The 13,945-nt window shown below is 45.6% G+C and overlaps 1 protein-coding gene across 2 annotated transcripts in view; it reads left to right on the plus strand.

Annotated features, from left to right (window-relative positions):
- The first annotated feature begins 8,587 nt into the window (after positions 1-8,587).
- Positions 8,588-13,945, plus strand: part of ACVR1B (activin A receptor type 1B) — a 39,002-nt gene continuing 33,644 nt past the window's right edge. Inside the window, exon 1 of one of the 2 annotated variants that reach the window (XM_035103365.2) lies at positions 8,588-8,835. In XM_035103365.2, coding sequence (XP_034959256.1) covers positions 8,736-8,835 — 100 coding nt within the window. In that variant the 5' untranslated portion in view covers positions 8,588-8,735. The remainder of the gene's footprint in view (positions 8,836-13,945) is intronic. The other variant, XM_035103376.2, reaches the window with a different exon arrangement.

The raw sequence follows: 13,945 nt of genomic DNA on the forward strand, positions 1-13,945 counted from the left end.
AAGAAAGCAACTGAAGGTAATCAAATGTTCTGTCATGGGAAGGAGCACAAAATAATGGAAAATGGCAGAAAGAAAAGAAAATTTCTTAATAACATGGAGAAGACAAAAAAAGAACTGGATCTCTACAGACTGTTTAAATCCCATTAAGGCTAGTGGGAGTTAAGAACACTAATGGCTGGTTTGTAAATAAATCCTTCTCCACTCACCTATGGCAAGTAATAATTCCCCAGTGAAACCCTACAACGGTTCCCTATTTCTTTTAAGTTGCGAATAGCCAACAGGGATGTTTAGACAGGTGGACTAGTTAAAATAAAAAGGTGGGCTTGTACGCTTTGCAGATCTATTTGCCAAGGGACAGAGACATGAAAGCAAGCCTATAGCTGAGCTGGAATTTGAAGTTGGGATTCCCTCTGTCAGATATATACTTTTGAAATGTTTTTACATTTGGGATTAAACAAATGGAATGGAATTACATTTGGGATTAACCAAATTAATGGAAAATTTGTGGGCTCCCTTGGACAAAAATGAAGACTCCAGCCAAGAATATCAGAGCAAAACAGCAGCCAATAGGCTTGGTCTTTATTGACTGTTGCAGCGGGGTGTTTTCTCTCTCACACAGGAGAAAAGAAAGAACCCCTCCCAAAGGTGTGCCAGCCCCTATATAAAGGTAAGGGTAAAGGGACCCCTGACCATTAGGTCCAGTCGTGACCGACTCTTGGGTTGCACGCTCATCTCGCATTATTGGCCGAGGGAGCCAGCGTATAGCTTCCAGATCATGTGGCCAGCATGACAAAGCCGCTTCTGGAAAACCAGAGCAGCACATGCTGTAGCAGTTCCTGTTTATCTACTTGCACTTTGACGTGCTTTCGAACTGCTAGGTTGGCAGGAGCTAGGACCGAGCAACGGGAGCTCACCCCGTCACAGGGATTCGAACCGCCGACCTTCTGATCAGCAAGCCCTAGGCTCAGTGGTTTAACCCTTCTGATCAGCAAGCCCTAGGCTCAGTGGTTTAACCCACAGTGCCACCTGAGCCCCTATATAGACTTTTGAAATTGCCCACCTCAAACTCAAGACCCGCCCCAGAAGCGTCATGCATCACAGAAGGGGTGTAGCCCAAGACACACACACACCCGACACGTCACACCTACATCATAGAAAGGGACGGTCTACAGCAGAAATCTGAGTACTGTACCTTGTTTATCTTCTGTATGGCAAGTTACCTGTTAATGTTGGATTACCAGGGGGCCTGGCTAGTCTTTTGAAATAATAAATACTTAGTTCCTGAGCCAGGACACAGACTCACACCCTATTCATATCTTAAATGTGTCCTTAAGGCAGGATCTTGAGAGTCCCATGGACTGCAAGAAGATCAAACCTATCCATTCTTAAGGAAATCAGCCCTGAGTGCTCCCTGGAAGGACAGATCGTGAAGCTGAGGCTCCAATACTTTGGCCACCTCATGAGAAGAGAAGAATCCTTGGAAAAGACCCTGATGTTGGGAAAGATTGAGGGCACTAGGAGAAGGGGACGACAGAGGACAAGATGGTTGGACAGTGTTCTCGAAGCTACGAACATGAGTTTGACCAAACAGCGGGAGGCAGTGCAAGACAGGAGTGCCTGGCGTGCTCTGGTCCATGGGGTCACGAAGAGTCGGACACGACTAAACGACTAAACAACAACAACAAGGCAGGATCTGTGAGCAGAGAGACAAAGGGGAGGGGTTGGTTTTTTTTTTCATTTCCTCCCTCCTCGCAGAGAAACATTTGGTCAGTTGGGGAGAGCCAAAATGGTTTTCAGTTCTGTCTTCCTGTACTGTTTGCTTGGTACATTTATGAACATTTATTATACAGTGGTACCTCGGTTTAAGTACACAGTTGGTTCTGGAAGTCCGTACTTAACCTGAAGCGTACTTAACCTGAAGCGAACTTTCCCATTGAAAGAAATGGAAAGTGGATTAGTCCGTTCCAGACAGTCCACAGAGTACTTAAACTGAAGTGTACTTAACCTGAAGCGAACTTTCCCATTGAAAGTAATGGAAAGTGGATTAATCTGTTCCCAACGGGTCCACGGAGTACTTAAACTGAAGCGTACTTAACTCGAAGTATGAGTGTAATTGGTTCTGGAAGTCCGTACTTAACCTGAAGCGAACTTTCCCATTGAAAGTAATGGAAAGTGGAATAATCCGTTCCAGACAGGTCCGCTGAGTACTTAAACTGAAAGTACTCAAACCGAGAGAAGTTGCAGTCCAGCAACATTTAGAGGGCAACACGCTGTTACCCCTGTGGGGTATAATACTGAACTCCAGTCTCTCATTCAGAGCATTGGCCTGACTCCGTATAAAACAGCTTCCTATGTTCCTAAGAGCTCGAAGATCTACAATAGTTTGCAATCAGCAACCAGTTAGCTATCAAGGCTGTATGTGCATCCAGAATATTATGTCTGGCTCCACAATTTACTTGCCTAAGAAGTTCTGAGTTCCCTGTGGTTCTGACTGGATGCTTTTATCAAGTGGTGGGTGAACAAATATTTGCACATTAAGGGCTCCTGCTCCAGCTCCAAAAGTGGATGTTAAGCTGAGCCACAAAATAGCAAACTGATAAACCTAAGGAAATTTGGATGGTATGTCATGGTGCAGCTTCTCCTCCTAAGCTTTAATCCCATTCTAGTTGTTAGCAAAGATATGCCCCCCCAAAAAATACCCCATCGGTAAAGGAGCTCTGCTGCATATTTATTTTAATCAGAAGCATGCAGGTGCACATCAATAACGTGAGTGTTAAAAAGCTGGTGGCGCTGTGGTCTAAACCACTGAGCCTCTTGGGCTTGCTGATCGGAAGGTCGGCGGTTCAAATCCCCACAACGGGGTGAGCTCCCGTTGCTTTGCTCCAGCTCCTGCCCACCTAGCAGTTTGAAAGCATGCCAGTGCAAGTAGATAAATAGCTACCGCTGCGGTGGGAAGGTGTTTCCATGCACTATGGTTTCCGTCAAGGTGTTCTGTTGTGCCAGAAGCGGTTTAGTCATGCTGGCCACATGACATGGAAAGCTGTCTGTGGACAAATGCTGGCTCCCTCGGCCTGAAAGTGAGATGAATGCCGCAACCCCATCGTCGCCTTTGGCTGGACTTAACCGTCCAGGGGTCCTTTACCTTTTTTTAAAAAAACCTTATCCAAAATGGTTCTGATTGGGGACAGAAGGACTGAGCTCCTTGCTTATTAGCTGGTGGGCAGGGGGTTTAATCCCGCTTAGTCTCTGTCCGTCCATCCATCCATCCATCCATTCCCCCCCCCCGCGCGCACGCGCGGACAGGCATGTGCCAATTTTGACAGGTGGGTGGGGAAACACACTTGTCCAGCACCTGACTTTATTACTCCCCCACCCCGGTATAGAGCTTTAAATGTACGCACATCACATTTGCAGCCACTGGAAATGCCAAGGCCATTGTTGGAAGCAGAAAAAGCCATGAACTCGCATGCCCTGCATCGCCCTGGCGCTTATCAGCCAATTCACTTCTTGTAGAATCTAGGAGTTTCCTGCTGATAACAGAAGCAAACATAGCCAGAAGAAGAAGCTGAGGGGGGAGCAGATGGAGACGAAAGAATAACTTAGGCAAAAAAAATTGTTGAAATGACTCCTTGGTTTGATTTTCTGATAAAAGTCCAGATGGTGCAATGACATTTCCTGGAATATGTGATTTCCCCCCCTCCCCCGTCACTGATTCCAGTAATGTTGCAAAACATTAAGAAATGCACAAAATGGAAGTGACCTATTAGATAGTCAAACCCTTTCCATAAGCCAAAGTTTAAAAACAGATTTGGGAAACATATTTTTTTTCCTTTGTAAAAAAAAAGTTGGGGGAGGGAAGGAGTAAAACACAACTAAACCTGCTGTTCCTTCTGGAATAGACTTGTATCCCCACCCCCTCAACCTCAACACAGATCTCCTACCTTGGAAAATCCAATATATATGATCCAATGAAAGCATTCAAAGGGTTTCGGTGTGTATTGAATATTTGGGAGGGGCGGACGTATCTTCTCGCAAGGCAGCTTGTTACTTTGGGAGAAGGCAGCTATGTCACACAGAAAATGAGACCCGAAACTAAAAGGGTGCTGCTAGGCTATTTTCATCTCTGCTAGTTTCTACACACAATCGCACATCCGTCTCTCTGCTCCATGCAGGCAAGGAAGAGGTAACATCATCAGACTTCAAGGACACTCGGGGTGCAAAATAGGGGCAGTGAGGGGGAGTGGCTTGGGAGAACTTCCAAGGGCCACATTCAGGGCACCGGGCTGAGGTTCTCCACCACGACTGTAAAGCAGCAGGATGGATGTACAGGAGTCTCCCCACTTAACGCACACTTGACTAGTGCCGAGAAATGATTAAATCAATTGATTTAAATGGCAAAAAAGGGCTCAAAACATGGGGGGGGGGGAACCAGCCCGAAAAGAGCAGGAAAAGTGCAAAAATGGCGCAGAAAGAGCAGTAAAATGCCAGGAGCCTTTGCAACTGCAATCCCATCAGCCTTTGCACCGACCGTTGATGCCTGTGGAGAATTGAAGTTTGCAAAAGGAGGTTTGGAGGGAGCGACTGTGGTGGGTTTTTGTGGATTTGGGGCGGAGTTTTTGGTGCTCCCCACTATAGGTACATGTGCGGTACTCGGGAACGTCACCCACAAGTAAGCAAGGAGACGCCTGTAGTTCCATAGGCCTGTAAGGAGAAGGGCCTGCATGAATGTAACATAAAGCAAAGAAGGTACACATTATGTTTCCCTAAATCCTGTTGATACCAGGGTCCTGTGCAGGGGCAATAATGCCTCCCATCAATGGTATTCTCCTCCTTGCGCCTGCTGCATATACAACTGTCCTCCATCACTCCAGATGCCTCAACATTTCATATCCCTTCCTCCATAAAATGTCCTAGCGGTCTGCATCAAACTTCTGACATAGCATCTTCAGTGTGGCCATTATCAGCCTCCCGCTAGACAAACAAGCAAAAGCAACCCCACCGCAATCATTTGATGCTTATAATGCAAGCTCCTCGGGGCAAGGACCAGTAGCTTTGCTTATCTTAACTCATAAGGTTTCATTACACTGGTGCTGGAACATAATTAATAATAAAAATTATAATCAGGCAAAGCTAGGGCTGTTACTCTGGGTTAACGCCCAATGGGAAGGGGTACAGCTGACTAAGCTGTGGCCCCATGGCCGTCTTTACCCAGGGGTGCAAGGGGTGTGGGGTACCCGGGCGCCGAATTTGGGGAGGGGCGCCAGGCCCCCACCTAAGCTCTTAACTATCTACCTGTTATGAAATAATAAATAATTTTAATCAAGCTAGAAAAACAAAATGCATATATACCTAGGTATTACCGAAATTTATACCTACTGTTTCACTAAAGGACTTTCGACTTTGTCTGCTCATTTACCAAAGCCACACTGCTCCAGCGATGGCGCTTGTCAGACTCAACGATGGCACTTGTCATTCTCAACGGTGCCGTGCACACGAAATTAACTCTTACATCAAAATATTATGTTGTGTGGTGTCTGACATAAGCATAATAAAAGTTAATTTGGGGGCTAAACTAAATTTGGGGGGCGCTGGGCGGATCTTTGCACCCCGTCGGCACCTATGCTAAAGACCCCACTGTGTGGCCCTCCAGGCTTCATCTCCCATAAGTCGCAGCCAGTGTGCTGAATGTGATACAGCTTCATCGCAGGGCCACAGGTAACAGGGAAACTCTGTTATTGCCCGTGCAGCCTACCTCCCCCCTTGTGGACCACTCATCTAGCTTATCTCCTCTTTGACTATGTGCTGCGCCAGCAAAGCATTGTGGCTACGGACAAATTGTTTTTTGTGACAACAGCAGAGGGACAGGGAACAAATTCATTCCAATGAAGTATTGCCAACTTCGCTCTGAAACGCTTCCTCCTCCGTTCATTCCAGGGAGATTTCTGATTTTCCAGCGATCCCTTATTTGCACTCTCTGTGCATCTCTTGGCAAGGCTGCTGCAGCTGGACACGATCTCTGCTCCTTAAGCTCTGGAGAGGCCTGGGGTAACTCTTGTGCATGAACACAGGCAGAAGAGGAATTCCACAAGTGAATCATGAGCTGAGCCTTCAGAGAGAATTTAAGATGGGGATTTTCTTTTAAGTCTGGAATGCAACTGCTCCAATAGTACACATGCTCCCCAAGGGACCAGAAGCACAGTGTGTGCATGTACCGTAGCTGGAAAAGGGAGGAATGGCGCTTTGGCTTTCTGTTGCAACCAGACACATTTTAATTCAAATCCTATACTACTAGCATGGTGCAAAAAGGGCTTGGGATCAAACTCTTCTACCCTCCCTGCATTTAGCAGGATCTCATGGATGGTTTAAATGCTGGGGTCTGAAAATAGTACATTAAGACTTAGGCTATCCAGTGTCATTATGCTTGCATTTCATACAGAGCCAAAAACACATATAGCTCTAGGATAATAAAAAGATTCCTCCACATGAGTGAATACTCACCCCTCTGTACGTGGTTGCTTCCTTGAAACACAACCCTTTTCAAGGCAGCACATTTTAACGCTTAAAAAGCATATTTACACCCATTCTAAGATATTATCAATGTAGACAATACAATTAAGATGTGCCATGGAGGAGTTTTGACATGTGGGAAGTTGTCTCCTAAATGCAGAAGACATGCAACCTTATTGCACCTTAGCAACCTTGCACATGATATTATTATTATTATTATTATTATTATTATTATTATTATTTATTGTTTGTACCCCGCCCATCTGGCTGGGTTTCCCCAGCTATTCTGGGCGGCTTTGCTTCTATAAGCAAACTTCTCATTCATCTTCTCTGGCCTGCTCAGTGTTCAGGCACATAACAAAACAGCACCATCCAGCTAGTACAAGAGGAGAAATGTGTATGTACACTGGAAAATACGGTAAGCGAAAACTGGCTTACTAAACAGGAAGGCCAGGTTCACACACACATGCATGTGCATCGCTTGATTTCCCTACACTTGACTGATGTGCACACTGGCCTTGTTCACACATGTCCTCATCACCTGCTCACATATGATCATCACCGATGTACCAAGTGGGGGCTTGCAGGTATGAAATGCCACAAGCAGAGTTCCCATGCCACCTTGCACAGCTTTTTTAAAAAAACGAAGGCAAGTTGCACATTCAAAAATAATCAAGAATAAAGGCATCCAGCGATGTGTGAATCAAGCCTTGCGGATTGGAAATTGAACATGGGAACCGAGGCAATTAAGAAACTCTGTGCTCGGGGCAATGTGAACATTATTCCTGCAGTGTTAACATAGACGGCTAATTCCCATCACTTGGAGAGTACCGCAGGTATCCACCGCCTGCCTGCCACCTTCCGTGTGAGCGGATTATCTCAGTGCCTCCTGCACATCCCTTGCACGGAGCCTATGCCCATTGGCACATGAGGGCAAACTCATCAAGGCCATACTACTTTGAAGTTGTCCAATCTCGGACTCCAGTCAGGATCAGGCCTGGTTAGTACTTGGATGGGAGACCACCTGGGGAAGACCAGGCACCATGTGGAAAAGCACTGACTTGACATGCCACCTTCCTCCCCCCAACCCCCGCTCGCATCTGTGTGGTGTAGTGGTTAAGAGCGGTAGACTCGTTATCTGGAGAACCGGGTTCGCGTCTCCGCTCCTCCACATGCAGCTGCTGGGTGACCTTGGGCTAGACACACTTCTCTGAAGTCTCTCAGCCCCACCCACCTCACAGGGTGTCAGTTGTGGGGGAAGAGGGGAAAGGAGATTGTTAGCCGCTTTGAGACTCCTTCGGGTAGTGATAAAGCGGGATATCAAATCCAAACTCCTCTTCTTCTTCTTCTTTAGACATACCATACATACATACATATAGGAGCCAACTCCTAGGAGCTGAGGTACCTTCACCCCAACAAAAAACAGTATTAGCCACGGAGGAGACTAGCTGGATTTTTTGCCCTGGGTGAAGCCTCCAGAGGCGCACCATTGAAGCTCCCAGCCTGTGTGTGCAAATGCATGGGGGGATGCCAAACTGGATCTTTGTGTTACACACACACACACTTTTAAAAATTGATTTCCCAAATCATTGCAAATCAGTCCAAATTGTTTAAATGTAATACAAGTTCTTCAAATAATTAGGTTTACATTATACTAATGTAAAGATCTATACACAAAGCCTAAAAAATATGCATTAACCATTTGCCCCCTTTTTTAAAAATTCACAATCTCTTTCTTAAACTAGGCTTTAGCTCAACCCAGGTCAAAGCGGATGGGCATTGCCATTCAAATAGCGTGCGCGCACCGCAAAATCATGTGATCATTAGGCGTGGTGGGGCTTACCTGGTCTACCCCCCCCACCGCCTCACACCCCCCCCCCCAAATATTTTATTCAAGCTGGCACTCCTGCACACAAACACACTCGCTCCCCTTTGTCTCCCTCCGCTTTTCCAGTCGGCGGACACTTTCCCTCCCCGACTTCCCTCTCCTTTAACAAGGGCCGCTTCCCCTTTAAGCCCCTTGCTGCCTCTCTCGCGCGCATGCGCACACCCCGCCCTCCCCTCGCTGCTGAGGCGCCGCTGCTGCTCTGCTGTCTGCCTTGTCTCGCGCCGCCGCCGCCGCCGCTGCCTCTCTCGCCCCGCGCGAGTTGAGGGCGAAAGCGAGGCTGCTGCCGGTTGCGCCGCCGTCGCCTCAGACCTGTCTCAGCTCCTGTCGCGAGGCCGTCGCCATGGCGAGCGGTCCGGCTCGCCGCCCGCTCCCGCCGCCCGTGGGGCCCAAGGCGCTGCTGGTGCTGCTGCTGGTGCTCGGGGGCCACCGCGGGGCCCAAGGTGAGAGGGGAGGAAGAAGAAGAAGAGGCAAGGGACCTCATCCAACATGGCGGCGGCTGCTTCAGCTCGGGGTGGGGCGTGTAAATATTGGGGAGAGGGGCGAAAGAGGGGAGACCGAAGGCGTCGCGGGGTTGGAGAGGAAGGGTCTCTTGTGTGAAGAGGCGGGGTCCCCATCCCTTAGGGGTGGGTATCTGTGTGTGTGTGTGAGAGAGAGAGAGAAATCCACCGAGAAATCCAGTCAAGCTGTCAGTGAGATTATAGGGAGGGGGTCGGCGGACCCTCCATAGAAACCCTGCCTTTGATCCTTCACTCCCAGCAGCCGTGGGGCGGGAGGGTTGGGGGGCTGCTTGCTGAGGAGCTGCCATGCCTTAGCAGAGGTGGTGTGTGTGTGTTTGCTTGTGTTGCGAGGTGCAGGCAGGGGATGGGGGGATGTGTGCTGGGGTGGGGTGGGAGGTCTGAAAGCGCTTTAAAAAATTAAAAATAATTGTGATACATCTAGGGCAGGGCCGTCCGACTTCCAAGAGACTGCGATCTACAGCCACCATAAAAACACTGGCAGTGATCTACCTAGGGGAACCGGGTGGCTGGCATCGAAATCTGGAGCTCGATTCGTCAAGAGAGACAATGGCCAACTGGAGGAGCACCTGATTTCCTCGAGGGGTGGAGGGAGGGTTGTGTTTCTCTTTAGGGGCCTTGCAATTTCTGTGATGCCTTTCTCGTGTGTGTGTGTGTGTGTGTGTGTGTGTGTGTGTGTGTGTATTTTGGGGGGGGGGGTGGAGGTCACATGAACCCGTTGCCTGTTAAGGCTCCTTGCTTCTGCCAACCCCTCTGCAGATCATAGTGAGAGATCATTGGTGAGGGATGATTTTTAAAAGCATGTTTTGAATCAATAGGCTGGCATGATGGTTGTTAATTGTGTCAACAAGTATGTAAAACTCCAGAATTTTAACTTTAAAAAAGGAGGCATGGGATGAGACTTAAAGCCCACTATCGGCCCACAGTGGAGTTCCAGTTCACCCCAAATAGCCTGCCTCTGAGAATGTTTTGGTTTCACCATTAAGTGTCCTCAGGCCTGATGACTCGAGTGTCCCCCTTGCTGTCTTAACAAAAACATCATCAAATAAGGAGCCAGTCAAAAACCAGTTCCTTATTTGCAGACCTGTTTGTTAATGTGTTGCAAAGGGAGGTGTGGGGGGGCATCAGCCTTGAGAAGGTCTTGTTTCTTAACAAAGCTTTTGATCAGGTAGGGCTAAGCATTGTATGCCACTAGACAACTATATAAACTAGTCTGTTTATATATTGATGCATCTCAGGACAACCCAGAGGTTTGTTCAAGAATCACGGTTGGTCAGCACTTGACCCTGAAAAGCCAATTCTACTTTGAAATGTAGGAATGTGGTATGAAGTGATTTTTGCCACATGACTAACTATTGGTAGTTAAAGGTGATGTGGTCCCGTGTAGAACCAATCAGCTTGTGATAAGTGTTATAGTTCTCAATCATTTCTTGTTATGGATCTCTTTGGTGACCTGGATATCCCAGGTCATGAACTGAGGGTACCTGATGCAGCCACCAAGCTGAAACCAACCAGGTCTGGGTCAGTGCTCGGATGGGAGAGCTTCTGGGAACCATGTGTGTGCTTGCTGTCTTGGATTCTGTGATGGAAAAAAGATAGGATATGAATGTACTAAATAAATCATCAAGCTACTCAGTCAGTTTACTATATGGCAAAGTCAGCTTAGATATCATTGCCCTTCTCTTTGAGCTCTTCCAGAAAGTCTTCTGGGTATAAGAATTTTGTTGTGAATAAGGAACACATGTATTCAGATGGTTTCTTTTGCCAGATAGTTGATGTGGCAATATATTTTATAAAGGCGCTCAATTTCTTGGAAGAGGGAGGATAGAGTCTGGCAATGTCTCATTCAGCTAATTGGAAATTTTGAATTTGGAGAACACTGGTAGCAAGATTATTCCCCAAGACATTTGCAGAGCTGGGCTTATTCTGGTACAAACATATAAAATGGGTGCTTCAAAGGGGGGTGTAAAAAAGATCAACATATAGGGATGGGTGGCAGCATGTTATCTCTGAAGTACTGAGTTTGCAGAGGCAGAAATACGATCTTACCATGTTTCTGAATGATGATGTCCAAGGCTGTGTGGCTTAATCTTTTTTTTTGAAGGGATGTACGGTATTGCCATGGTTCCTGAACGTTGTTGTTTGCCTTGGAAAGAACACCGCTTTAAAGGGATTTTGCTATCAGGTGTTCCCATCAGTTTTATCTAAAGCCCAGCTCCCATTTCTGATTAATTAACATTTGCTTTTTAGCATTGAACTCTGAACTTGCTTTCCCTTAAATTCAAGTTTTTTTAAAAAGGATTTGCTACAAGGTTCACATTACAGCCCAGTGTAGAGGAGAGCCGCGATTCTAAAACAATTGCATTATTAGAACTTAACAAATGAGCAATTTTTTTGCTAACAAATAAGCCGCTAACAATAAACAAACAAAAATAGAAACTCCAAAAATGTCTGAACCAGACAGTAAGAACAGTAGAAAATGGCAGCATCAAAAATAACAACAGGAGATTAAAACCAATCAATCAATCAATCAATCGATAGCATGCTTAATTTCACCCTATGCACAGCTAAGCAGATAGTAGCTCCACTGAACTCAAGTATGGGTGCTTGGATGTTCTGACTACATGATACAGGAACTAACAAATGAGAATCCAACAAAATTGACAGTACTGTAATAATATTGCTTCATAGCATTGTTGTGATATTTTGGCCATTTTAATCCTCCATCTCTTAGTTTAGTTCTCAGTTCATTTGTTCCAGCTTTGGGTTGTTCAAACCAATTTTTTAAAAATATCCAAATTGCCAGCATAAGCTGAAACTGGATTTCGGAAGAGCTAGTGGGTGCTTATCTAACTGTTAAATGTGAAATCATTAGGGAGCAGATTAACTTTGTATGTGAAGCCCACTGAAGACTGAGCCTCTCCATTCATTTCACACTTCACTCTACTCTGAAAAGTTCTTATTGATTTCCTTCAAATTCATGCCTGTTGAAAAAATAAACAGGAATGGGGAAATTGACTTCCTTAGTCTTTGATGCATTGTTTTGGTTGACAGCAATTGTTTCCAGCAAATGCTGCAATGTATGTTTTTACTAATAGTATTCCTCAGTGAGGTGTGTATGCAGCATGGTTTTATGGGCAAGGGAAAATGTGCAAATAAAAACTGATGTTTGTGAATAGGCGTGTGCAAGGAACCCATTTTGCCAAGTTGCAAGAGAAAGGTGTGGGTGGGTGAAAGCCAATTTTAAAAGCATAATAGTAAACAGCATGAACTGCTTGAAGCTTAACTGTGGTAATTGGTGTCTCTTTAAGCAACCATAACATGCTTTCTGTGCTTTGCTAATAAGGTTCATTTTCAGTAGCTTTCACTTGTGCTGTTTATGTATTTTTACATAAGAATAAAATAGCCTCCTAATTATTTTGTATGAAAACATAATTCAGCTTGCTGTTTCCATAGCTTCTGAGCATGCAGTGTCCTGTACAATTAATAAAGCTACATATTTAGAAGCTTAGCTGTGACCGGTACAGTGGTACCTCTGTTTGCGACCGCAATTCGTTCCGCCGAGGCATTTGCTCGCCGAGGTGTCCGCTCGCCGAAGGTACGCTTCTGCGTGTTCACGAAGCGCCGATAGAGCACTTCTGTGCATGGGCATGCTGCGCAGATCGCTTCTGTGCATCCGACGCCGCGGAACCCGGATGTAAACACTTCCGGGTCCGTGGCATTCGCTTGCCAAAGCGTTCGTAAACTGAGGTAGTCGTAAACTGAGGTTCCACTGTACTTGAAAGTAATAAGTTGTGGGTTCCTTTGCTGATATTTCTCAGAAAAGGGATTTATTCAGTTCAAAATAGAACATAATTTATATTTTATTACTTTCCAAGAAAGATACCACTTAATTGGAAATTGGGTGCACTGTCCAAAAAACCCGTCCTTGAACTCCTTTTCACACATCTTAGCCAGAATGCTGAGATTTTCCTCTCACTTTTGGCCATCTGGTTTGATGTCCCAGTCTGCATGCTGTTGTGGAAACTGCACTTGTAAATGGCCTCAAGCAAAACTTTAGCCCTATGGTCAAGCAGTTTAAAGGGTGTCCACGAGTAAGATGATTTCCTCTTACACTATTATCCAAAGTACTTCTCTGCAGCTGCATTCCAGAAGTGCAGACCATAAGGATTTCTCTTAAGGCGAGCTTTCACTTAACAATGAGGGCATAGCATAAACAAATTAAAGTGGAGAGTTAGCAGCTCAAGGCCCCTCTGCTAAGCCTTTAAAGCAATATTGTATATATAATTCAAGTATTTGAATCAAAGCCTCAAAACCAGTCTTAGTTGCTGTACTGTACGTGTTCTTGCCGAATTGACCATTTATGAATAAACCCAGAGTACTATGGAGCCAATGTGAATTTGCTCAATATTCAAATTGAAATGAGGTTTTTAAAAGGTGTTTAATTCTTGAAGAAAGAATAGTTCATAAGTCACTCTGTGTGTGTTAGTGCATTCCTATAGTGTTATTTTAAACAAAGTAAAGTGAAATAACTTGCCTGTTCATAAGCTACTATCTTCCCCAATGCAAATTTCTACTGCCTTCATTGGATAGACTTTTCTTCCCAATCCCTTTGATCTTTTACTCCATACAGATATTTGATGTTGAATATGTTTGTCTAGGAAACATCTCGCTTAATGATTCCAATAATAACCACTTCTTAAAAAAATCTGTTTGGGGCAGCTTAACATTATTTTAAGTGTGTACACCTTTTAAAATTGTGTCATTTAGCAGGACTTAGGAAGCAACAGCAAGAGATGCTGCAAATTTGTTGGTACAGTGGTACCTCGATCCGTTCCACGGCCGTCTTCGTAAGTCGAAGTCTTCGGTTGTCAAAGCGCCTGTTCTGCACGCGCCGCAAAAAGACTTCCGGGGTTGTCGACTTCGGTAGTCGAAACCTTCGGAAGTCGAGGTACCACTGTAGTTGAGATAAAGCATTGGGGCCAACCTACATGTTGCATAATTTTCCTTTGCAATTGTAAGCAACAGAAAGATG

Source organism: Zootoca vivipara, chromosome 2 (genome assembly GCF_963506605.1).
Source record: "Zootoca vivipara chromosome 2, rZooViv1.1, whole genome shotgun sequence".
In the NCBI taxonomy this organism is placed as follows: Eukaryota; Metazoa; Chordata; class Lepidosauria; order Squamata; family Lacertidae; genus Zootoca; species Zootoca vivipara.